Source organism: Canis lupus, chromosome 4, assembly GCF_003254725.2.
Source record: "Canis lupus dingo isolate Sandy chromosome 4, ASM325472v2, whole genome shotgun sequence".
NCBI classification, from domain to species: Eukaryota; Metazoa; Chordata; class Mammalia; order Carnivora; family Canidae; genus Canis; species Canis lupus.
In genome coordinates this window covers 52,955,506-52,978,968 of record NC_064246.1, presented here as the reverse complement: position 1 = coordinate 52,978,968, position 23,463 = coordinate 52,955,506, and the positions used below count along the sequence as shown (strand labels likewise).

At 42.6% G+C, this 23,463-nt stretch overlaps 1 protein-coding gene across 1 annotated transcript; it reads left to right on the top strand.

The window, feature by feature from the left end:
• The first annotated feature begins 923 nt into the window (after positions 1 to 923).
• LSM11 (LSM11, U7 small nuclear RNA associated) lies at positions 924 to 14,582 on the top strand. Its single transcript, XM_025434687.3, has 4 exons — positions 924 to 1,401; positions 6,779 to 6,918; positions 8,782 to 8,865; positions 9,310 to 14,582. Exons 1-4 carry the CDS (start codon positions 939 to 941, stop codon positions 9,718 to 9,720), a joined length of 1,098 nt encoding a protein of 365 aa, XP_025290472.1. The 5' UTR covers positions 924 to 938; the 3' UTR covers positions 9,721 to 14,582.
• Positions 14,583 to 23,463: the final 8,881 nt, after the last annotated feature.

Genomic DNA, 23,463 nt, shown 5'->3' with positions numbered 1-23,463 from the left:
CCACATTGGGCTCCTGGCTCAGCAAGGAATCTGCTTTCATTCTCTCTCTCCCTCCCTCCCATGCTCTGCCCCTCCCCACTGCTTGTTCTCTCTCTCTCTCTCTCTCTCTCTCAAATAAAATCTTAAGGGGGGGAAAAAAAAGCACAACTATCTTGTTAAACAAGTCATAAAATAACAAGTGGTACAACCAGGTCTTGTAAATCTTCCATCATTCTAAGAGCTGGATCCTAATTTCCAAGGAAATTGCCCAGGCAGTGCTTGAAAAATCAGGAATACAATGAACTTTCCTTAATAAGGTCTCTCTGGTATTAGTGCAAGTTATTTTGCATGAAGCGTAGGAAATGGGGGATTGGGGTCCATCCCTCCTTCAGAGTTTGACGGTCTACTTAACCAACACTAGCTAGCTAGCATAGGGCATTTACATGCGCTCTGCGCAATACCGCTTCATACTTTGGAGAATTCTGTGGGTTAGGTGCTATTCCTATCCTATTCCAGGTGAGAATGTAAAGATCCACAGAAGCTAACTAATCCGAGCCCGGGCCTGAAGGCTTATGGGGCCACCGACTGCCCTCTTCCAGCCTCTTCCCACCCGCTCCGGCTGGGAGCGCACACGGCAGTTCGAAAGCAGGGAAACGCTTAGGGAGGCTGGTTAAATGCCGATTCCAAGATCCACCCCCGGGGAATCTGGAGTATTAAGAAACACGCTAAGTGATAATGATGTGAATGAGGAAACGCCGCATTCAAGCAGATGAACCTGTTCCCCGGGCGCGCAGGCGGCGGCGGCGGCGGCGGCGGCGGCGGCGGGCCGAGCGCGGACACAGGCTGCCCCCCCGCGGCCGCGCCGGCGCAGTGCAGCCCCGAGCCGCGGCTGCGCAGTGCCGCCCTCTGGCGGCCCCGCTCCTCCTTCCCATCGGCCTCGGCTTGCGGGCCTTTCAAACATGGAGGAGCGGGAGCGGGGGGCGAGGTCGGCTCGCGCCGGGAGCCCCGCGCGCCCCCCCAGCCCGCGGCTGGATGTCAGCTCCGACAGCTTCGACCCGCTGCTGGCCCTGTACGCGCCCCGCCTGCCGCCCATCCCCTACCCCAACGCGCCCTGCTTCAACAACCTGGCCGAGTACGAGAGCTTCCTCAGGACCGGGGTCCGGGGCGGCGGGCGCGGGAGGGCGCGGGGCGCGGCCGCGGGCTCGGGGGTCGCCGCCGCCGCCGCCGCCGCCGCCGCCGGGGCCGGGGCCTCGGCCAGAGCCCGCCGCCGCGCGGACGCCCCGGCCCCGGACCCCGAGCGCATCCAGCGCCTCCGTCGCCTCATGGTGACCAAGGAGGAAGGGGACGGGGCCGCCGGGGCGCGCCGGCGGGGTCCGGGTCGGAGCAGGAAGGCGCCGCGCAACGTGCTCACGCGAATGCCCCGTGAGTCCGGCGGGGGGCGGGGGCGGGGGCGGGGGGGGCGGGGGAGGGGCGGGGGTCCCGGGGGCGGGGCCGGGGTCCCGGGGGCGGGGGCGGGGCCTTGCGGAGTCCGCCGTCGGCGCGAGCCGTGGGGCCGGAGCTGCAGGAGCGGCCGGAGCGGCCGAGGCCGCCGAGGGGGAGCCGGCGGCTGCGGGGTCTGCGGGAGCGCTCGGAGGCCGGGAGGGGCCCGAGCCGGGGGGGCGGCCGGCCTTCGGGAGCCCGCCTGTGCCCGTCGGGGTGGAGCGCGGCGCCGTGTGGCGACCCCGACCCCGACCCCGGAGCGCTGACGGCCCCCGGCTACGCGGGGAGGCTCGGGGAGGCCGCGCCGTCCGCACAGCCCTTGCTCGCCCGCCGGGGCCGCGAGCGCCGGGACGCCTGCGGGAGCACCGTGTGCGCAGGCCCGTCGGAGTTGTGACGGCGCCAGGGACACGGGCGGCCCTCGGAGGCTGCCCCCCGCCCCCGCCCCCCCCGTGTCGGCGGCGGCCGGGTCTCGCTCCGAGGCAGCGGAAGCAGCGCGGGGCGGCTCACGCCTCCTGCCCCTTGGCGGAGCCCTCCCGACCTCTGCCGGTGAGCGCCGTGGCCAGTTGGCCGCCCGCAGCCTCCGCATCCTCCCAGCCGAACCGAACCGGATTGAATCGCCGCCGTCAGACCGGAGGGTCGCGCGCTAAGCCGGGGAGGATCTCGTGACATCCCCAGGAGCGCGCCTAGAGCAGCTGCGGGTCGGCTGTGTCCCGGCGACGTCCCTCGCTGTGACTCGGTGCCGCAGCGGCTGGCCCAGCGGGGGCACGGACGGAGCACCCTGGTGCCCTCAGAACAGTGGGGGCTCCTCATTCTGTGTGGACGTGTTTTTTTTTTTTTTTTTTTTGTTTTTTGCCGCCGTCGGATCTCGGAAGTGCACTCCAAGTCTCACACCGTAACATTTATTTCCATTTTGCCAGTTGTTGCTTCGCTACTGAGATTGTCAAGGGAAAAACTTATTTTATGTAGCGAATGGTTTTGGCTTTGCCCATGAAGCACTGTGCTTCGTTGGTACGACGGAGCACGGAAAGCAGCTCTTGATTTGTCGTGATTAAGGATATGGTGGCATCAAGATCTCAGACTGTGCCACAGGCACTGGACACAGTGGACTGTACATGATGATGACGGGTAGACATCACAGAGAATTGATAAGCTTCCGAAAACAGGAAGAGTACGGCAGTGTCTGGGTGGCTCCGTAGGTTGAGCATCCGACTCTTGGTTTCGGCCCAGGTCTTCATCTCAGGCTTGTGACATTGAGCCTAAGCTGGGCCTTGGGCTCCCCACTCAGCAGGGAGTCAGCTTGCCTCCCTCTGCCCTCCCCCTGTTCCAGTATAATCTCTCTCTCTAAAATAAATAAAATATATATTTATTTTTAAAAAGAAGAAAGACAAGTACAGAAACAAGGGTGGAGATGAAAGTCATTCAGAAAGAGTTCCTAGAAGAGATTGGCTTCAGGTCTCAAAGTTAATTTAAGGAAGGGCATGGTTGAGGATAACAGTAATTATTTAAAAGTTAGGCTTTTGGGCAGCCCAGGTGGCTCAGAGGTTTAGCACTACCTTCAGCCCAGAGCGTGATCCTGGAGACCCTGGATGGAGTCCCACATCGGGCTTCCTGCATGGAGCCTGCTCTCTCATAAATAAATTAAATCTTAAAAAAAAAAAAAAAGGACTATTGGGGGTATAATCTACACATAACAAAATTCACCCTTTTTAAGTGAGTTTTGGCAAATGTATAGCTGTGAAATGACCACAGCAATCAAGTTACGGAACAAATCATCACCCCAAAAAGTTCTCTCATGCCCCTTTTTAGATCAGGAGACAATTTTATTGTTGCTAATTAGGGCAACTGTTATTTAGTAAGTGCTGTGCACTTTGCTAAGCCCTTTAGATGCATTATATCTTATTTTACCCATAGATACAACTTTATAAATGAGGTTCCTTGAGCTTAACTACTTGCCCAGGATCACATAGCTAGTTTGCAACTGAGACCTTTTTTTTTTTTTTTTTTTTTGCAACTAAGACTTACTGCTGGGTTTGTCCAACTCCAGTGCCTGTGTGCCAGGGCCATTATGCTAATCTCAAGTAAGGGAAGAGGGGAGTTCATTCTCATTTTTCTTTGCTTGCTTCTTTTGGTGGGTGGAGGGTGCCACATAGGTGAGGCAGAGGGTGTATCTGGAGCAATGAGAACTGAATTTAGGTCCAGAGAAGGATTTGTTAAAACACTTTGAAGACCAAAGATTTTGTCTTTGTTATGATAGATAGTGGGGACCACGTGTATATTGTTAAGCAAAAGCACTTTTAGGGCAGTGTCACTAATGACTTAATTTCTAGTAGTAGTAAAATATTTAGGGGGGTATAGACCACAGATTCAAAGGTTTGGCTGCTGGCTTTTTAAATTTTGAACACTGGCTCCTCCACTTTCTAGCTGTTTCACCGTAGGCAAGTCACTTAAACTCTTTGGGGCCTCAGTTTCCTCATCTGTAATAGTATCTACCTAGAGTTGTTAGATTTAAATTAGTTAACCCATTCAGAGCTTTTAAAACAGTAGAACACAGAAAAATTCTCAGTTAAGTGTCACTGTGATCATTATAGGTTGTTGTTGTGGTTATTGTTTTAGACTGTCATAATTAAAAGCTCGAGGTCAGGATGTATATATAACCTGCCTGTACTGGGTGTTGGCTCAGCTGTTTACTAGGTAAGTAACCCTGAGACATTATTTAAACAAATATTTCTGAGCCTTCATTTTCCTCATCTGTGAAGTGGGGCAAAATAATAGCACCTGTGTATTAAAGTTGTGAGGATTAAATGAAATAACATGCATAAATTTAAACTTGGTGATAATGTTGGTGTCAGGGGTGATGTGAGTGAGGGGAACTGGAAGACTGTTGTGGTAAACCAATCATCTGATAAGGCTCTGGACTGTATTATTGGTTGGGGAAAGAGAAAGAAAAGAGCACGTCTGAAGTTACTGAGGATCTATTGTCTGAGCTTAGTGTTACCACAAGTAGGGAGAAGAATGGAGTTAAGAATGACCTGGCTTTAGAAGGTTGGGGGGAGAAGGAGATCCCGAAGAATAACTGTCATCAAAGATAAGGCATATGTTTTTGTGTTGTATTAAATTTCAGAAGACTGGCTCCTATAGCCATTTGGAGTTTGTTACACAGACTGCTGGAAAGAGATGCAGAATGTGTATTCTGATTCAGAATGTGGAGCTCATCTTTGCCTTGGCAGTTTGCTGTGACAGACGGTGCTAGTGTTGTATTTTTGATCACACAAGGGAGTGAAGTGCTCCCAGGAATTACACCTTATTAAATCTTTGGAAGAAAAAAAAAATCAAGGGAAAAGTGCAGATACGAGAGTTAAAAGACCTGAGTTTATCATTTGTTTAACCAGAGTAAGAAACTGTTAGATGTGTGCTTGTGTTTTCTTTCTGATTTGGGGGTTCGGGGCGGTGGAGTGGGGGGATGTAGTACCTCTGGGGTTTTTTTCTGTTTTGTTTTGTTTTTTGTTTTTACAAATTAGAAAAAGAATGGTCTTTCCGCTGCTTGTGGAAACACCTATGGGAGTGGGAGGAAGCGGTGAATACATATAGGCAGAGAAACTGATCCAGGCAGTGTGATCAGTTTCTAAGAACTTAAATTACAGAGACTTATTCCTGAAATGAATCTAGAAGATAACTAGTCTAACCTCATTTTATGAATAAGGAAGCTCAGACTTGTGAAGAAAAAGTTACTCAGACATTCAAAGAATTTAAAAATACCGATATTGCTAGAAGAAGAGTAGATGATGAAGGTCAGACCAAGGTTCTCCTGTTCTTTTCCAAGACCTCTGTTTCTGCACACTGCCTTCTACTGTGCCTCCTTGTTGAATCTTCAATCTGACATAAGCTCCTACTTCTCATCTGCTAATTTAGTTCCTTTAAGAGTATTTTCTTTTGTTAATTTATCAATGCCATCATTTATAAGCTGATCCATGAGTGAGGGATAAGGAGGTCATGGGTAACCTGCTTAGTTATCCAAACTGAAGTGCAGGACTATTGTTTACTGTCATGTCACTGGAAACAAAACAGATTTTTTGTGTGTGTTTACTCTTGATGGCAATAATCAATCTCCAGAGAATTTTGCCTTTTAAAAGTGAGAAAGACCGAGACTGTATATGTGTGAGTGAGAGTGTAAGAGTGTGTGTGTATACATGTAGTTTTCTTTTGGGAGGTTTTATATGGTATAGCCATCAAATTGTGAAGGCTAAGTTAATGTGAAGTAATAAAAATGAAATTCATCTCTGTTCCCAAGCTCTGAAAAAAAGAATCCATCATAGTAAAGGCTGCAATTTATAGTCCCAGCATTCTTCCCATGAATCGTTGTACTCTTTATGTGATGCTTATCAGCAGTCTCATAGGAGCCTAATGCCTAGCAGGTGCCTCTGTATCAACCAGGCTTGGAATGCACCCAGGTATCTTCCTCCTAGTGTAAAGATGATGTACGCTGGAACACTAGTGGCTCCAGAGAGCTTAGCATGGAGTATCTTCAGATAGGGGCTAAAAGTCTGTTCTCTCTTAGAGGACTGCGTATGTTTAAGCACAGATGTGCTACAGGATTTGTTTAAACATGTGATTGATAAATAAATAAACATATGAATGAAATTTTGGCTTGTTTTTCCTTTTTTTTTTTTTTTTTTTTCCCTGTAAGAGTCAAGCTAGATATATGGTTCAGGAGAATTATCTTTTTTTTTTTTAAGATTTTTTATTTATTTATTCATAGACACCGAGAGAAAGAGGCAGAGACACAGGCAGAGGGAGGAGAAGCAGGCTCCATGCAGGGAGCCTGATGTGGGACTCGATCCTGGGACCCCAGGATCACACCCCAGGCTGCAGGCGGCGCCAAACCACTGCGCCACCAGGGCTGTCCAGAATTATCTTTTTAAAAGCTGTCTTAACCAGTCACAGAACTAAGAAGAATTTTGCTGCTGATGTGTACATTTAATGTAAGGTTCCCCCACCACTACCACCAAAACATTTTAAAATAATGGTGCATCTTAGAATCAATGGCATCATAGAACACAGAACACAGAATACACAAGTAGTGAAACCTTTGGGTGATAGACAACTGTATGCTTTCTATCTATCTTGGCAGAACCTTGCCTTATTTCAGGATATGTTGCCTGTACCAGTTCTGTTGCCCATTGGGCCTTCCTGTTTCCATAGTGAGGTTGCCACTGCACCATGTTGCTTGATGTTGCTGGAGATGGTTGGGTGGTCTTGATTGTTAATTCTGGGAATGAGAGCAAATGTTCATGCTATGCTCGCTGTTTTTGCCTTGTTTCAGTACATGAAGGCAGCCCTCTGGGTGAACTCCATCGTTGTATCCGAGAGGGAGTGAAGGTGAATGTTCACATCCGCACTTTCAAGGGTCTTCGGGGCGTCTGTACAGGCTTCCTCGTCGCATTTGACAAGTTCTGGAATATGGTAATTAAGCCTTTCTCAAGGGCCTGGAGAACCTCCTAGGGATTAAAACTTTTTTATGTCCAAATGACCTGAGTATCCTAATTTAGGAAAACCAATAGAATAACTTCCCAGAACTAGAATTTTTGCAGTCTGGGGTTATTTTAACTTCTTCTTTTCTTTAGGCATTGGCTTTCAACCAGTGTAGTTTTGCTCGTCTCTTCCTCCTAGAGACATATGACAATGTCTGGGGACATTTTTTTTAATTGTCACAACTGTGGTGTGGGAGGGACATTACTGGTATCTAATGGGTTAGAGGCCAGAGGAGCTGCTGCACATCCTATAGTACACAAGACAGCCCCCCAACAACAAAGAATTATCTGGTTGAAAATGTCATTAGTGCTATGATTAAGAAACCCAGCCTTAAGGAATAATTATTTATTTAGTAGTTTTATGTCAGTTTCCTACTGACCTTTCTTTCATTCATTTCAAAATATTTATTGATTTCCCACTTTGGCCGTTTCTTTACCACAGTGTTAAGAACAGAAATTTCAGAAAGGAACTTTCAATCTACAGTTTTGGGAAGATAGGTAAAGATAGAGGGGAAGCAGGCATACTAATAAGCAAGGCACTTTCCATGGTATTTCCTTATAAAGGAAATGTGCCCCCACTCTCCTAGAGGTTTACTGTCTGCTTACTAGACATAGTAGGAGTGAAGAGATACATTATAGCACAACTACACTATGAGGCAGTTAAAATAGGAACCACCAGGCTTTCTGGCATTTCTTTTTCATAGAGTCTTCCATCTCCAACTTTTCTTTTTCCTGCGTTTTATCTTGATCCATGCATTCTCCTAGATGAGTATAGTAGTTGCTGACATGTAATGAGCACTTAACATTTGCTGGATAGTGTACCAAGGGTTTACATATATTAATGAGTGAGGTTTATTACTATTCCATTTTACAAATGAAGAACTTGAGGCTGAAGATATTGAATGATTGATTGCCCCAGGTCACACTGTTAGTAAGTGGAAGTTCTAGAACTTTATTTCAGGTCTTTCTGACTCCTAAGACCATGTTTTTAACCACTGTGGGATCAGAAGACCTGGATTTGAATACTAGCTTTACCGCTTGGTAGTTGTGTTACTCTAGGCAAAGTAGTTTTTCTGAGGCCCATTTTTCTTATATCTAAAATGTAAGAAAAAGTACTTTATTGTTATAATTTTACCTTTGAAGGAAAAGGATTTAAGAGAACGTCTTTGATATGATGGTCATAATAATAATACTGTCAGCTTATATTTGTAGGATGAGTTACACTTTTCAGATTGATTTCTCATACTTGATTTCATTTGATCCTAAATAGCTGTCCTACAAGGTTGTTCTCTCAGAGACAAAAATTCACCAACAATTCTGTGTAACCCTGGTTAGTACCTGTTCATTGCTGTCATAAGACCTAGAAATTGAGGAAGGAAAGGAAGCAGTAGAATAGTGCTTCTCAAAGTGCGGCCCAGGGGCATCCTACAACACAATCATGGAGTTTCTGGTTATAACAGTTCCTAGGCTTTATCCAGACCTACTAAATCAGCATATCTAGGAAGTAGCCTTGGATTTATATTTTAATAAATTTCCTAGATATTTATGCATATTGAAATTTAAGAACCTCTACCATGCATTTGTAAATAGATAAAACATCTTACATGGTGGTAGCAGCTTGGAAATCACTCAGAGGGTGCCTGGTATTACCATGTTTTTGTACATAAGAGCAGAGTCACTTGTTTGGTTCTGCTAAATGAGGTGTTTACTCTGCTTTTTAAAATTTCCCTGGAAGCTGTAAAAATAATATTTTTAATTATGCCTAATTTTTTCCCCCTTTGGGCTATTTCTCTAGGCACTTACTGATGTGGATGAGACCTACCGAAAACCTGTTCTAGGCAAAGCGTATGAGCGGGATTCTTCATTGACTCTCACTAGGGTAGGCTATTTCTCCTCACTTCTTGAGTGCCCATCATGCTTTCAAGCTTAGGAATTGAGGTCACTGAGGCTGGTGACCAGGTTTTCTTAGTGGGAAAGCTCGATTGCTGTCCACCGTGCATGCCTGGACCAAGATCTTCATTAGTCTCACTTCTCATGCATTCAGCTAATCACAAATGAATCTATGCTTTTGACCAGCATAGTATTTGAGCAATAAGTTACCTCTTTAAGCCTTAAAAGTCTTTCTATTTTATACCACAGAGAAAAGCAGGTGACTTTTCTCTTGTCATATTTATCTGAATTATAGCTACCCATAGAAGAAGATCCATTACTAACTTTTAAAAAATTACACAGCAAGGAGCAATCTGGTGTTTTTTCTATATATCGAAAGAGGGATATTGGAGGCTAAAGAGAAGGCTGATATTTATCATTGCTTTCCTTATAGCTGTTCGATCGCCTAAAACTTCAAGATTCTTCCAAAAAGGAAGCAGATTCTAAGTCTGCAGTTGAAGACTCCACTCTGTCCAGATATTCCCAGACATCTACTTGGAAGGTGGCTTCAGTGTGGGGAAGAGGAGATACTGACCGGGGCTCACGCAGGCGTTCCCGCTCTGTCCCTTCTTCCCTGCAGGCATCTGCAAGGGAGGAGTCCAGGTCAGAGATGTCAGGGAGGACTACACGGACAGAAGGGTCAAGTGCAGGAGGTACCTTTTCCAGGGCTACCACCCTTTCCAGGGGCCAGCCCCGTAAAAAAAAGCGAAAGCCCAAAGTGGATTACCAGCAGGTATTCACTCGACACATAAATCAGATATTCATTCGAGGTGAGAATGTTCTGCTGGTTCATCTTGCACAGTGACCAACTTGGCCTCACTGGAGCTTTGGTTTCTATAAATAAAATGCATGAATTGCTGCTATGCTGTATCCTAGTATCCCAGTGAAACTATGATTCCCTCTGGTCCTGCATGTGCAGAGCATAGAGCCAGGCTTGGGCCCTCTGGAAGATGAGCTTCCTCAAGGGGACACAGGCCTCAGGAGGGTGGGTATTTTTGCTAATATCAAGTCAAAAGCTGTACAGAGGAAACATGGATCTTATTTGGTGTCATGGTCAACTTTAGAGATACTCAAACCAAATATCAAATCTTCATTTGAATTAGGGAGGGTCATGGTATGAATTAAATTCACCCCACAGACACTATAAGGATGGGAGGAAAAAACACCTCAAAAAAAAAAAAAAAAAAAAAAAGATTTCATTTCTAAAAGCTAGTGCCCTGAGTACTCATGATTTTGATTCTAAGAGTAGCAATATAAATTTCCCTGTAGTCCTGTGCCCACAACTTGTAACTGACCTTCGAATTTTGCTCTATATCATTCTCTCTTGATCCAAAAATGTAATTTATTATCTTTGACTATCTGTAAAACTAAGAAAGCCACCAACTTATGTAAGGGTAGAATTTGAATAGCTGCTATGCTCAAAGCAGCCAGCAGTGAACATTCTGTTTTTATCCCTCTCCTTATTATTTAAAGGGATAACAGAACTTCATCAATCTTCCCCACTTACCAGAGGTAGCTTCTGAGAATGGCATGCCAGGTGGGACTAGAAGATACTCATGAGGTGGCTTCTTGTCCTTTTCTTTCACTTCTGTGGCATGGTGCTAGTGCATGTACCCAGTGTATTGCCCTTCTGTATGTAGTGTGAACTGTCCCGTGAGCTTTATGGCAGGTGACTGTGACCTTCTTATCTGGTTTCAAAGAGTTCTCCATGAATTCAGTAATATGTATGCATCACATAGTTGAGAGTTCCCTTTCCAGGCAGGGCTGGCCTGTGTAGACCAACTTTCAGAATGATTTTTCCATGAAACAGGAATGGTAGTTTTATTCCCTCATGTCACGCCAGAGAGGCTCTTACAAAGTACAGTGGGTGGCATCCATAAGGGACACTTTACTCACAGCCTGGCTTGAGTAATGGGAACACTGTAGCACCCTCTAATACTTCTACTTGAATCATATATACTTTTTCAATCACCAGTACAGAATAGGCTACATCTTGACACAGACTGTTAGGCAATATTTATTTTTTTTGTTTTATTAGTTTATATTTGGTTTGATTTTAGATAACTTATGTTCAAAGGAGAATGAGAAATAGGTAACTAGTTAAAATGTTTGAAAAAAAAAAATTCCCCTGCTGTATCTTTTGTGTAACTTAGGTAAGCCTTCTGAGAATCAGGATGAATAACATTTAAGGGAGTTAGGACACCTGGTCCTTTTGCTAGCTGGGTCCTGGCTCATCATGCAATGAAAGGAGAGCAGACTTAACCCCTCTGTGCCTCAGTTTTTCCCATCAGACACCTACCTCACCGGGGCACCGAGTCAGAAATTTAGGAAGGCATTTTAAAGTCTCTAAACATATTTAAGTGCCATGAATAGCTTTTACTAACTATATTTCATAGCTTGGTAAGAGTTCTATGTCTTATGAACAAGGTAGGTGCTACCTATGAAGGTCATCTCCATAGGTGTCATAATTATGAACTTGTCCTCAGAAGGCAGTGATATCTTCAGGAACTATTTTCCATAATCCATTCCTTTCTCCTAAAGGACAATGGAAGTTCTCAGAAGAATATCCTCAATAAAAGAAGAGTAATATTTCTTTGCTGCTTCCCCCACATCCCAGCCTTTTTCTGATCATCATCAGAAAGAATTCCCCTGAACTTTTCAGTGGGTTTATATGGTAGTACCAAAGGGAGAATGCACATCTAAAAATGACACATCCCCAAAGGGGAATTATGGGAGATGTTTTGTTCTGTTTACTAGTTTTTATTTTAAAATGCATTTTAAATATTACTCTTTAGAGCCATCTCACATACAATAAACATTTAGAGAGGTTCCATGTTACAAAGTATGCAAATTATCTTTGGAATCTGCTACTCTAAATTCTCTTCTAAGTAGTATGTCTAAAATCTCAGTTCCAATTAATAGTTATCATCTTTAATCATCAGGCACCCCTGCCTCTACCTCTTTACTGTCTTTCCTGTTAGATGTCTTCATCTGTCTGCGCTTCTGTCCCTCAGCTAGAAGCTGCAATAGATACCAGGTTTTCCCAATAAAGTAAAAGTTTGGTATCAAAAGGAATCTATCAGTTTCCATTCATTTTAGTGCCTGACTAAATGTAATGTGATTTATTTTAAACACATGCTGCATTTTCATGTTTATATATAATTTTCATATGTCCAGATAATGATTGGCTTACTACTTTTCTGTCCAATTTAATAATTCTGGCTCTGAAAAGTATTTTAAATCCATGTGATCAGTTTATAATATGCCCATATACCCCCATTTATGGTTTGGTCTGGACAGTAATTCTAGGATAAATACTATTTAGTAAATATGCTATTTTGTACAAAGTATGACAATTGTTTTTTAGGGAAGTCAATTTTTTAAATTATTGCCTTTTCTTTATTATTCTAGAAATTTTTCAAAAGGGAGAAAAAATTGGTCCTAATAACCTATGTGCTGCTCTGAATATGTCATTACCTAGGACATTATAATAAGTTGCTATGAAAATAACTGAAGTCTTCCTCAGAGGAAAGAAAGAGAAAAGGAAAGTAACAGCTACAACGGTAGAGTTCTGGAGGCCCCCTGAGGGGAGTCTTACAAAACTGAAATGCAACAAAACTTATTTCTAGTATTCTCCAGGGATTTGGGCTCAGGGCAGTTTGGTAGGCATAGTACATATTTTTGAACATCCAATTTGGGTTCTTCAAAGTAATCACTAGACATGGGAATCTGTTTCTGAGACAGTTCATGGGACATACACAACAAGTACCTGTGCACTTGTTGAGGTCTCAGGAGCAGCCAGCTTTGGGTTAGATGATAACAAGGCATTGAGCAACAGAGATGTGTTTTCACACCCATGATTTCATGTGCCATTCTTGGTACACAGAGGTGATTCTGTGGCTGCTACCACCAGGAGAACTTCCACTTTAGGTTATTTGTTCTGGTACTCAGGAAGCGGTTTATGCTTCCTTTCAGAGACCATCTTATGATGGTGGGCCATTTGTGAGATGGTTAGCCAGCATTACCAGTGTCTAAGGCAGGTGGCTTTAGACCAGTCAGTTCCTTGCTCTCTGTTCACGGTGCTTATCAAATCAGAAAGCCTAGAAGCCATTCACATTAAAGTCTAGGTGCATGAGAATCCTTGCTCTGAGTTGTTAGTGGGTCAGGAGGGGCGTCATCTATCCTCGTGGTAATATAGGCTGGGAGTACCTTTAGAAATTGTCAAGGCATGAACTATGAGCTGTCTTTAACCCTCAGAAGCTGTACAGAAATCTAGGTATACCACTTACCCCTTGAGAGAAAAATAGTACCCTAACTTGATGCTAAGGGGTTTTGTATTTCTATTTGCATTATCCCTGTAGCTGCTGACATGGGCAAAATCATGAAGTAGAATCAATTTTGTAAATTTTCTCTAATCTTTGCCTTTAGGAAAAATTAAAATTATTCAGACAGCTAGCTGTCACTGGTGCTGCCCCAAAGCTTTCCCATCTTTTATGTATTTTTTATTAATGAAATGGTTACTATGGGAAGGCCAAGGTTCACATAAGAGTATCACAGTATAAACAAAATGGTTTAGCAACTGTTTTAATTTTTCTTTTCCTGTGCCAGATACAGACTACAGTTAACCCTTTTTCTATTCATCAGCCTGTTTTCCCAGACAGTAACTCCCAGATGCTTTTCTTAGTGGTTATAAAGCAAGAAAGTCTCATCTGGGCCTATGTTGCAAAGGTGGGTGGTCTGTCACTACTTTCTGGCAAATTGAGTTGATGGATTTTAGATAAGCCTATGGGGTTCCTGTCATAGGTTCCTGGGCTCTAAGGAAGGGTTGCGCCTTTTTTACTCTCAGTGTTTTGAGTATTTTTCAAATGTTTGTAAGTTGTCTTGCACTCCTCTAATAAAAATGAAAGCTATCTGTCAAGGAATGGCTTTGGATGGTTCAGAGATCTAGGGGAAAAGAAGTAAGTACACCTGAGACCTTCAGTTGGTCTTTTATTTATTTAGAATAAAAAGTAGTTTGATAAGCTACCAGAGTTAGTGCTGCTTTAAAAACACTCTCTGAAAAGATGGCAACCGTCCCTCAGGAAGGCTATAAAAGCTATTCCCAATACATCGCAATTGCTTTTGATTTTTAATCCTTTGGAGCAAATGTCTGATGTTATGTCTGATGTTATGTTTTTAGAGCTGTGGGGGAGAAATGTCTAAACAATTTTAAGGGGGTATTATTTAATGATTATCTGACTGAATCATATGTGAGCTAGGTTCTAGGGCAGCTGTCCGGTTCTTTTTCTGTTGTCCTGACAGTAACACAGATAGTAAGCGATGTCTTGAAAAGTGATTTTCTTATTTCATACTGACATCTAAAGACATTAGCCTTCTGTTTGGTAACCCTGGGGATACTCCTCTGCACCGTGACTTATTAATGTTTTTTTTAGATGAGGCTAAACCTGGATTACTCTCTGTATTTATACTTTCACTATTCATATACCAGCTGCTAAAAGAAAAACCATAACTTATAATCTTGTCTTGAAATTACTCCTAATTATGAAGTTCACTAAATTCTTCATGTTTAGGGAGGATTGCTGCTAGTAATGTCAGTTTGCAGTGTTCTGCTTTAGGTATGTGTCTTATGGGAGTCTGGAAACTAATAAATACGATTGTATTAATGTACTGACTGCTTTGTCTCTGCTGATTTTGAGGGTGGTGGAGGGGAGGAGGAAGGGGAGTCTATTACCAAGTGACGACACTGACCTAAAAAGTTAATGCATCTCAAGCCTTTTGCCATCTCATTGTTGTAACCTTGTGCCTTTTCTTTACCAAAGCACATGACTGCATCAACTCTCCTTGAGGTGCCTTTTTTCTTCCAAATTTATTAGAAGGTCATGCTTAGAAAAGGAACTTGGCCACAATGTGAATTGTCTCTTTAAAGCTCCAAGCCATGGTAATTGCCCTGTGAATTTATTCTACCTAATAGTTCATTGGCATTAACCCCCTTTCTTCATGACCTGCAGAGATCACCCTTCACTCCACTACCGCTGAGGGTTTGACCACATTTGACTAATTGATCCTCACATGGTTCCAGAAATATTTGAATTTGTCACCAGCTTCCCTCTATGCATGTACAGGAAGTTGAACTGCCCCAAGATTTGCCACGTTGGTTACTTGATCTCTGTGTGCTTCCAGAACTGAGTCACCTGGGTAAGGTAGGCAAAAATCACACTGATGCTTAGAGAAGGAAACATCAAGTTAACTGTCAATTCCCTGCTTTCAAAGAATATATTGAACTGGCTTAGCCAACGTACAAGAAACTTCTAACCACTACACACAGGTTCTTGTGGAAGGGAGACAAGACCCGATGCTCCATTTCTTCCCCTTGTTTGTTTTGTATCTCAGACTTCTGATTAAATGAGAATATCCTCATTAATCAAAATAAAGGCAGAAGAGTCAGTTTGACGTTTAAAATGTGCAGTGACCATTAAATATTGGGAAGGGTATGGAGGCCAGTGGAATGAGATATATTTATTATCTTTCCCTAAGTTTCCTGGATTCTAGTGGCAAGGACAAAAAAGTTTATTGCCCCACCACATTGTTTCCGGAGTATCAGTGAAGCGCTCTTCAGTATGCTCAGTTGCCACTAGGTGGCAGTGGGTTGAAGAGAACTGCTTACCTGAGGCCCCAGAAGAACTTGAGTCTTTGGATCTGATCTCCAGTCACTGCTACAATTCATTGTTAAATGCTCACCAGTCTGAACTGAGATAATCAAGGAGAAATGAGCTATAATCAACCTAAGTGGCAGTATAAATGTTTCCTCCCAATATTGAATTTGCCTAATTTGAAGCCTACGAAACCTGACTGATGGCAATCAGCCACTGAATGTGCTTAGAGAAGAGTGTTAAACAGAGAGATTGCCTGGCATCCCATTTCAAGGAGTCTATCACTGTTCTCACATCATGGGGTTCCTTGTTTCCTCTCAGAATACGGTCAACTCTACCCAGCCTCTTCCAGCTGGTGACTAAGGATTATCCCAGGGAAACTGTCTCAATGCCCCTATTTCTTACCAGTTGTCTCACTTTGGGAAACAATTCAATTCCATCAGTGTTGATGCCCGAGAGCCTGCTTGTAAGAAAGGTTGCATCTGTCTTATGATTCCATGACCAGAATTGAGTCTCCACTCCAAGACCAAGCAAATATGCTCCTTAGTCAAAGAAAAATTTATAATAGACACAGTAAAGTCTGTTGTTTTAGGGTGGACTCTAGGGGCAGAAGGGGTGGGTGGGCAGTGGTAAAAACCAAAAAAACAGTAACTTGCCAACATCTCTCTGCTAATCGATGGAAAATTTGGAATACCATCTAGGTCTGTCTGACTCCCAAGTTTATTATTAGCCAGTTATACCTCAGGCATTGACCAGGACACTGACAAAGCTGAATCATCCCCTCCAATTAATCAGAAACCAGAGGGCTGAGTTAAAATATGGTTTGGTTATCTACTTCAAGTGTCTCTAGTCCTTTCTGATTCATAATGTTCTTTAGTTGGAAGTGAAGAGGGGCACAGGGCTTTGTGGCTTCCAAAGAGGATGAGGCTGGTGGGCACCCCCAGGGCAGCAGGTCCGCTGTGGCTCTGGGAGTAGTGGCTGCCAAGTGAGCACCAGCAGGTATATCATCCACCAGTAAGTTAGACCCTTTCTAGGGTAGCGATCCAAGAGCTCTGTTAAAAAAAAAAGCAGCTGAAGTGACTTACTGGTCTTTACCAGCTCTTCAATATGCATTAAAAAGTCTGCCATCTCTTTCCTTCCAATGTTTCCACAACTTGGGAAGAATGCCTTCTCTTGGCCTTGACTATCATCTTATTAAAAAACTCTTGTCAGGGCTAAACTATGGATGGTGCTAAAGCTACAGAAAAATTAAGATTACTTGAAGGCTTACAGTGTTTCTCCTGAGACCTAAAAGGGGTCACAAGCAGAAAGGTTTGGCAAGCTGCCTGCCCATCTTGTAGAATTTCCTTTCAACTTGAGAATGTGTTAACTTCCAGAATACAGCAATCCTGGGATGAGCTCGCTGTCATAGACTCTTGCACTAGTTACTTCTGAGCCTCAATTTCCTGATCTCTAAACTAGAGATGATACTACCTACCTCCTAGGGTTAGTGAGAGAAAGTGCTTGGCCCAGACCGCAAGCACTTAATGTCATTTACACTGTGATGAGCTTGCTGTGTGATGCTTAACATTCTTCACTTCCCTGTGCTTGCATTCCATGTCCTGAGACCAGGGCTGACAAACAAATGTAGAGATCAGAACGCTGTTGTCATCCTTTTTTTTGTTGTTGTTAGCACACAGGTGTTTGAAAGATTGTTCTCAGGCTTCTTGAGTTCTCTGTGCTTTCTTATTTGACTTTCCCTGGGTTAAAACTTCAGAATATCATCAACTTCTCCACTGCTGGGAGAGCAGTATGCTCCCCCAGGAATGACGTTAGGCTCCACGGGACATTCATTAGTTGGGGTTACAAGAGGACCACAGGGCACTGGAATGGTAATTTCCTACATGGGACCCCAGTGACCCAGAGCGAGCTAGCTCAGCTGGTCTGAGCATGTGGCTAATGAGAGAAGGGTCATGGTTTCATTCCTGTGTGGGCCAATTAGTGTCACGTGAAAAAGCACGCTCCTGGGGCATCAGGCAGCAGTTACATGTGTGTGGCACTGGTCTCCAGGATGGCTCAGTGTGGCCATCATCACTATCAGAAACTCACTATCAGAAACTCAACCCAAAGTCTACATCTTCTTTCTTTTCATTACATAGCCCATTGTTTCCAGAGGGGTCATTTGCAGACCACTTTCACAATTTTTGCCTTATCCTAAGCAGACTACTGCTGACTTATTCAATATTTTTCTATAAGTTGATTCACTTTTTAGTTTGCACTTAAAAAAAGCTGTGCATCACTACCATCAATGGCAAGTTGGAAAATTTGTCCTAAATCAAAAGTACACATTAAAAGAAATAAACAACTATTGAAATTAAAATGTTTGTCTTCATGTTATCTGCAAACACCTTCTGAGCCACAAGTGATTTGTGTACTGTGTGTTAGTAAATGTTGCATTATATAAGCTTCATGTATTTTGTAACATACACTCTGTTCCATAATAAAATGATCACATCAGCAAAAACTATTATAAAGCAATTGCTTCAGTGCGAAGAGTTGGAATCAGTGACCGGGGAGTTTCACACTTGAAATGATAAAATTATTCTTGCAGGAATTTCAACACCAAAGGTCTTTCTAAATGCTGTAAATGTATAGCTATAAATCCTCAACTCTGAACACATTCAGGGTTTAATTTACATCTAGCTTTTGCTCAAAAGTCATGGCTTTTGTTCGCACTCTCTACGGCACTATCATTAACACTGTTCTTCTTACACATCCTTATCATTATCACCTGTTTTATGATAAACAAAGCACAAACATGCAAAGCAGATGTGTTGACTGCACATCTTTGTTTCCCTCCAGTCATGAGCCAGTTCACACTCAATCTGCCTGGTTGGCCAGTTCTTTATAGAGATCAAATTATAACCAATAGTGGTGTTGGTGATAAAAATGTATTTCCTAATTAATTGAGCATGTTACATCCAATCCAGTTATGAAATGTTCACTAGAGGACAAATACACATAAAAAGACACACACACACACACACACACACACACACACACGCCTTTTCAAGGTTGAAAGAAGGCCCAGCCACTTCCATTATTTGAGGCCCCCAATACATTTTTTTTTTAAATGAAGAAAGATCAAAGCGAAGTTGTAAACTTCATGGTATATTTTAAAAATTCAAGTGGAATGATAGCTTCTAGTCTTTGTGTACCTATGAGGAGGTATGTAGCCTCATTTAGAAATAGAGCCCAAGTCTATATGTGAGGCCTTTTTGAATATGAAGTCCAGAAGGTCCTCCCTCCCGGCCCCCATGTCCAGAGATGAGCCCTGCCAGAAAAATTGATTTCTAAAGGGATCTGGATTCAAATATACCATAAGGTGGAGTGTAACATTTTAGCAATGCAGAAATACAAAAGTCCTGTTATTTTGGGGCTGCTTGGGTTTCACACTTTTATAGCTGTCTCATCATCTTTGGAAAGCCATCCATTGGTAGCAAGAGTAGGGCCAGACCATTTTATAAGTCCCAGAAGACTTACTTAGATCAGAAAATCAGGATATTGGGATGCCTGGGTGGCTCAGCGGTTGAGCGTCTGCCTTTGGCTCAGGTCATGATCCCAGGATACAGGGATCGAGTTCCATATCGGATTCCCTGCATGGAGCCTGCTTCTCCCTCTGCCTGTGTCTCTGTTTCTCTCTGTGTGTCTCTCGTGAATAAATAAATTACATCTTTTAAAAAAGAAAAAAGAAAAGAAGAATATTAAGAAGTGGGAATGCAGTTCCAGTTTTCTTCCACTACACATAGACCTGATGCATGCTTTAACCACATGGACCACTTAATGATTGCACATACACCCACACACAGTACGGAGCAAGGAAAGGACTCCACGCCAGTAACATCTACAGGGTTCTCATTGAACAATTCTTGCTGAATCAGTAAGACTGTGTAATGGGGAGTGTTGTGTATATATTTATGTAAAATAGTATTTACTTAAGAATATCTGTTGGGATTCTGTTTGTATGACCTTGTTCTAAGATTGGTGCATACTTGTGATCTTGCCTCTGAGGGCAGAAAGCAATTAGTTCACTCAGTGTTCTGTGTGAGAAATCTTAGGCCTGTGTACAGCCTCTTCCCTACCCTTGCCAGGTCCAGTTATGCCTCAGCGAGTCCTCTTACCCACCCTCTCCCCAATCCCCAGAGTTCATCTGAGCACATCTGTTGCTCCATGAAAAGTGTTTTGGCAGAAACTTCCCTCCCCTGTGTTGAGAGTCATCTGTCCTCACTGGCTTGGAACTGTTTTTGCTTATTTTATTTAAATACATACATACATGGAGATGGATGGATGGATAGATAGATAGATGGATAGGTAGATAGACACAGTTATATATCCTCATATATTAATACATATGTATCATTTTAATAGAGAGACCAACATTGTGACATTAAATCAAAGGTAATATAGATTCCAATTCCAAAATGGTTGGGAGAAACTACTTTAAACCCTCGCATGCCAGAGGAAGAATCTGGAGGGGTTCAGAATGTTGCCTTCCAGCTCTACCTCCCAATTCAGCCCTTTCTAGATATAACCCTCAGTGGTCATATCTCAAATCTAGACTCTCTTACACTGAATGGGTATTCAGAATTTAATCCTGACTCTTCATATTGAAAAATATTAGCAAGGACCTGATAGACCTATTTCAGGTCACAGAGCTCTTACCAGAAAGAAACATGCCTAGGAACACACCCTGCACAGGATTGCCTGAATGGTAAGCCATGGCATCTTGAGTAATATAACCGATGCTTCAGTTCTTGGGGCAGCTGGACCCTCTGGGCCAGTCACCTCCAGCCAGAAACATCAACAGCTTCATCAGGGTCCCTCAAGGGTGGCTGAATGGAACAAGACAGGAAGGTGTGGCCCATGGTCATGTAAAACATTAAACCTGATGAGCCTGATGATATCCAGATTGTTATGCTCTGTGTCAAGAAGCCAAACATAGAAGCTAAGAAGTTGCTTCATAACTCAAAAGCCAGTGGTACCATATGCCATTGCCCATCGTGGGCAGAGGCACAGGATAGTTACTACTGGAGGAATTTGTGTTCCAGATGTCCTAGATGCCAACACCAGCTACATAATTTGCAGGACCCAGTGAGAAATGAAAGTGCAGGGTTGCTTGTTCAAAAATCATCTCAAGATGCCAGCAACAGAGCATGAAACCAAGAATGGGGTCCTTCAGAGCATGGGATCCTCTATGACTGTATAGATTACACAAGCCCACAAAGCTGGCCCTACAAGAAGCACAGCACTAGGCCAAAGTGAAGCCAGTCACAAGTTGGACAGGGGCGGGGAGAAGGACAGGGAGGTTCTTGGCAGGCACAGCCCTGAATCTGTCTTCACACATATTGGATTCTTCCCTCTGTGACTGATGTGCCCTTTCAGAGGTGTCCAAGTTGGCTGTGCTTAGGAACTACTCTGTGCATGAATAGTCTATGAATTAAAGTGTTTTTATTATTTTGAAATAATTTTGTTTGCAAGAGTTCCCAAATATTTGAAATCCAGTCCCACAATCTCAAGGAATTTCAACAGTTCAATTGTCAGTGAAAGAAAAAAGAACTGTTAGATTCTTTAAATATTATAAAGCTTGAAATGGCTTCAAAAAAGGTTTTATTTTGTTGGTATTACTAACTTGTGTGAACAAAGTTTATTGTTAGTCATTACTGTCAAGAATTTGAATAGACTATGATTAAAGAGTCTTGACTATTACAAAAATCTTCAGGAATTACTATTTGAGTTGTAAAATCTGATAGTAAAAAGCTATATTCATAAAAAGCAAATGCTAATTTCTCATTAAAAATTAAATTATTTTTTGGAAAGTTTACATAAGTTTGGTATTTAATATCTTCCCTAAATTTTGAATTTTATTTTCTTATAATTGTATAATATAAAGAAAGAATAATGAAGGCTTTTGCCAAACCACATACAGATACCCTAAGTCCCCTTCAGTTATACCCCAGTGTGTATGTTAAAATATTGTCATTTTCTATGTGTGTTAGGAAGTAAAAAATTTTGGAAGTAGCAATATAGCCAGCAGCTCTCTCAAGGAGTCAGAAGCAACTCATGTGCTTTTTTTCACCTACTAGTGGTGGTGGAGGCTATTAGACTTTGATGACAAATCAAGACATGATTGAAACAGAATTCAACCATGGTGACAATTAATAGTATTTTATAGACTATTGAAATGATTACATGGCATTCTACATGTAATGTGCTTACAACAATGCCTGGGACATGGGAAATACTCAATGGATGGCAATTACTATTATTTGGCCCCTTGGATAACTAGTAAGTCGACAAATTCTGTTGAATCTTGTCCACAATGCTTCAGCTCTGTTCTTAACCTCACTTTCCATTCTTCCTGTTCCATCCCACCATAGTTTAGTGTTGTATCACTGCTCATCTTAATTTGTCTTTCAGCATCTCCATTGTTTAACCATCTGGTTCAATTAAAATGCTTTAGGTGGCAAGTAACAGAATATCCAAATGAAACTTATTCTTTCATATAGTAAGACATCCAAAGTTTCCAGAGTTGGTTCAGCTACTCAACAATATCAGAGCTCTTAGGTTTAGGGAGTGTGTGTGTGTGTGTGTGTGTGTGTGTGTGTGTGTGTAGTGTAGGGTTTGTTTTCCTTTGCCCTCATAGTCTCCATATGGATGCTATAGCACCAAGTATTAACCTTCACTAATGATATACAAAAGCATGGAGGGAAAGAGTATTCTTCTTGTGTGTTTCTTTTTATCAGAGAGGAAGATTCTTTGTCAGACCACATTCACCATAAACCAGTCCACAGGCAAAGGGCAATGGAATTAGAATAATAGGCTTAGGCTTTTCATCATTTACCCCTGGACCTGGGCCTGCATTCCCTAAGCATAGTACTAGTCCTATAGCCAAACCGAAGTGGGATTCTGATAGCCAGGAAAGAACAAAGGCTCTTGGGTAAACAACAAACAATTTCAGCCAGTCTTTCCTACACACCACTGGTAGATTTATCCAGCATTTCTTGCTTGAACAAGAACTTCTCAGCCTGCTGGGTGAAGTCCCTGTCTCTTCACCTTGAAGTAAGCATTTGGTCCCTGATTTAGCAGAGGAGTTCAGATTTCACCTGCAAAATCCTCTTGGAGAATCCTATACTTTTCCTTCGTAGCTTGTTATCACCTTTTGTAATCATACGTGAATTTAGGGAAGTGCCTGACTAGTATGTCTAGTCCCTAAATTCCACGTGGAATTAGGGACTAGTGTCTCTTCTCACCATTGTACTCAACACTTAACACGGTTCTTGGACTCAGTGGGTATTCATAAATATTTGTTGAGTGAATGAATATCTATACTTGTCAAAAGAAGCAAGCAGCAATTTCAACAGCTAGATATCTAATCTGGCAAAAGCAGGTTTCTATGTAGCTATCAAAAGAGCTTGAAAGAATTTGGTACCTCAACATCACCAACATTTTGTTAAAGGACTAATTGCCAAGCCCCGTGTGCACGTGGGACCATTAGTAATTCTGTAGCTATGCAAATTAAAACAGTGATGTATGATTTATAGCTTTAATAACATTCTGAAGGCTCTTAAATTTTAATCACTTGCAACATCCTTTTTAATATTCAATTACTTTATTAACTAATTAGGTCACTTGCTGAAAAAGCACATAAGGCTGGTGCTATTTTAATATCAGCTGAGCCTCACAAAATACCTTTGAAATGGTGCAAATGGTTTATTTATTTTAAACAGATCATTAAGATGCTATAATTAATAAACCAATTATGAAAAAAAGGCCCGATAGTGATAGATGCACAAGTACAATAGCAGTGTCCGATGGATTAGTCATTTTCATACACATATATCAAGGGGCAAAACTTAAAT

Bases quoted from the DNA above. Each gene is read 5' to 3' on its own strand.
- LSM11 (XM_025434687.3), top strand. From the start codon at position 939: ATGGAGGAGCGGGAGCGGGGGGCGAGGTCGGCTCGCGCCGGGAGCCCC. The intron at 1,402-6,778 runs GTGAGTCCGGCG...GCCTTGTTTCAG, and splicing joins CGTGCTCACGCGAATGCCCC to TACATGAAGGCAGCCCTCTG. The intron at 8,866-9,309 runs GTAGGCTATTTC...CTTTCCTTATAG, and splicing joins CTTCATTGACTCTCACTAGG to CTGTTCGATCGCCTAAAACT.